At 41.1% G+C, this 2,500-nt stretch overlaps 1 protein-coding gene across 7 annotated transcripts in view; it reads left to right on the top strand.

The window, feature by feature from the left end:
* bma (SCY1-like protein bma) overlaps positions 1-2,500 on the top strand; it is a 461,317-nt gene that overhangs the window by 456,148 nt on the left and 2,669 nt on the right. For 6 of the 7 annotated variants that reach the window (XM_086548926.1, XM_086548927.1, XM_086548921.1 and 3 more), the window contains 2 exons: positions 580-603; positions 1,319-2,087. In XM_086548926.1, coding sequence (XP_086405052.1) covers positions 580-603; positions 1,319-1,627 — 333 coding nt within the window. In that variant the 3' untranslated portion in view covers positions 1,628-2,087. Of the gene's footprint in view, positions 1-579; positions 604-1,318; positions 2,088-2,500 lie in introns of those variants that run through there. The other variant, XM_086548925.1, reaches the window with a different exon arrangement.

The following is a 2,500-nucleotide window of genomic DNA, read 5'->3' as shown; positions in this document are numbered from 1 at the left end:
ACGAAAATGGGGTTTTCAAACGTAGATTTTTTATTATAAAAAGGGTCAAAATTAACCAGTTAACTTCTATAATGGCAGTTTTTGTTTCAGTGTTAAATTTTATTACTAGGGGTGTACAACAGGTGACATGAGTCTTTCATAGATGTTGTCTGATAGCAGTATGTGTAGCATATTACCTATTTATATTAATATATATATAGCATTATTTCTCTTTTTTGGTATATGACAATGCTGCAATACTGTTGCGAGATTCTGCATTGATGATGATTGAAGTTTACATTCTTGAAACCTGATTGATAATTTGTGGAACCATTGCAAAGACACTTGTTTCATTAATGCAAAATCTTTGTTTAGAAAGTAAATGAGCAAGTTTTAAAATTCTTGTAGAAGAGAACTAGTATATTTTCTGCATTTTGATATTATATACCTTTTACGAAAATAAAGATACAAGTTAGATGCATCAATTAGACGATATAAAGCTATAATCAGCCAATTATACTATTGTAAATCTTTAAAGCTGAATATGTGCAGAATGTAAACAGTGACTTCAATTTATTTTTTTTATCATCTCCTGTGCAGACAAAGTCCCAGTCTTTTTTAAAGGTAAATTTAACTCAGATATATTATACCTTTTATGAATTAAGGTAGAATGTACTAGTAGTTGCGTGGCGACATCAGTGACTAGCAAAGGGATAGAGAACAACAAAGGGATAGAGGACAAACAGGTAGAGGGAAATTTCAAGGCATTATCCAGGTGTTCATTTTGTTTAGTAAAGCGTACAACCAGCTGTGCACGTTAGGAATCACTAATCACAGAATGGTAAAACGGGTTAGAATAGATAGCTGATAACTGATAATGCACCCAGCAATCTTCTAGAAAAAAAAAAATATGAAACTGTGTCATGAATTACCGAATGAACAGATGAACTTATATAAGTCACTGATGACGTTACGCAAAGTACTGCCTGAAAGCGAGTATTTTGTTATTCATGTGTTTAAGGTGTGATCATGAATAACTTCACATGAATACAGAAATGATCAGATTATCTTAAAAAGTGAAGCGTTTATCAAAATTGTTTCTCAGATTGGTTACCCTAACCTCAGGATCATTGTTTCCAACCATATAACAAAATGCTTTAAGTACGAGCCAGTGAGGGATTTTGTTGTGAGGATAATACCAGAGTAGGTATGATTTATGTGTATATAGACACACATCTGCATAATGTTAATCAGGCCTCGAGTCTTCGCTAGCTAGATGCCTAACTCCTCCCTCCTCTCTTTCCCCCATCCCCCCTCCTCCTCCCTCCGCGCCCAACAGAGCTCAAGTCTAGCCAACGCCAGCAAGAGTGTTCCAATGCTCCTCACGCCCTCGCCGGGCTCCAAGATGGGCTCCAGGCGGCAGTCCACGTGCTCCATCAGCTCCATCGGCGGCCTGGACTCCCGGCGGTCATCGACAGCCTCCATCGGCAACCCGCTCGGGGGGTCCTATAAGTCCCATCGGCGTCCGTCGGCTCTCATCTCGAACTCCTCGAGTGGTAACCTTCTGCAGCAGTTGTCCGCCGGCGTGGTGAGTACAGTGAGTATAACCACCATACACAACTTCGTCACTTGTGTCATTCGTCAGTGAGTATACATTCCTTGTCACCACCTCACCTTCGTCAGTAGTGTCTAACCGTTCGCCGCGAGCGAGTGCATCCCCAAACACACCGCTGAGGAAGAACACGGAGGTGTTGGTTGCACCGTTGGGCGCGAATGCACACTCCCCTCCAACCCCTCGTTTGTAGAATGTTCAGGTGATGGTCACTTGTGTCAACCTCCTTCTCCCGTTCGTCTGTAGAGTGTCATCCTTTACCTCGAGTGTGTGATCGTTGGCCCTCTGTGTGTCTACGTGCGATCTTATCCGATATACAGACTTATATGTAGACTGTGACGAATACACACATCATTGAATATGTAACAATTATATTAGCTAACATTTTAGCTCCATTCATCTAACCTACATGAATAGATTTATGAAGAATCTTCAGAACACGATCAAGCATTGTAGGATTTCCCAACGCATTTCTCCACAAAAAAAAAAAAAAAAAAAAAATCTACCAAATACATTTCTCGTTTAGCTTCGACGAGGTATACGCTGTGACTTTTCCGACGCAAGATTTCACGACAGCATCATATCTCATTTTCCAGTGTGCCAATACAGGCCGCAGAATAGCATTGTTACCTTCCTAGAATGATCCTAGTTTCCTGTTGGTATCGTGTTTTGTATCGCCAGGTTTTGTCATTGTTTCCAAAGTGTGTGTTAGAATGTGTTAGTTGCCCCCACCCCTACGTTGTGCCGAGGCTCTTTGCCGAGGGAGGTCATACTCCTTGGTCGCCCTCTAATGTGTAACATGCACATGGATATCACGATCACTCTTTCATGACTGCTCGTCACATTTTCCCTCAGATGCAGCTAGGTCTGTCTGGCAGTTATTTTGCAGGATATCACTGTCGATTCAAC

This window comes from Penaeus japonicus, unplaced genomic scaffold (assembly GCF_977035675.1).
Source record: "Penaeus japonicus unplaced genomic scaffold, GWHDUDI00000001_assembly GWHDUDI00000021, whole genome shotgun sequence".
Taxonomy (NCBI): Eukaryota; Metazoa; Arthropoda; class Malacostraca; order Decapoda; family Penaeidae; genus Penaeus; species Penaeus japonicus.
The sequence above is the reverse complement of the archived record's forward strand: the minus strand, read 5'-3'. Positions and strand labels throughout refer to the sequence as shown.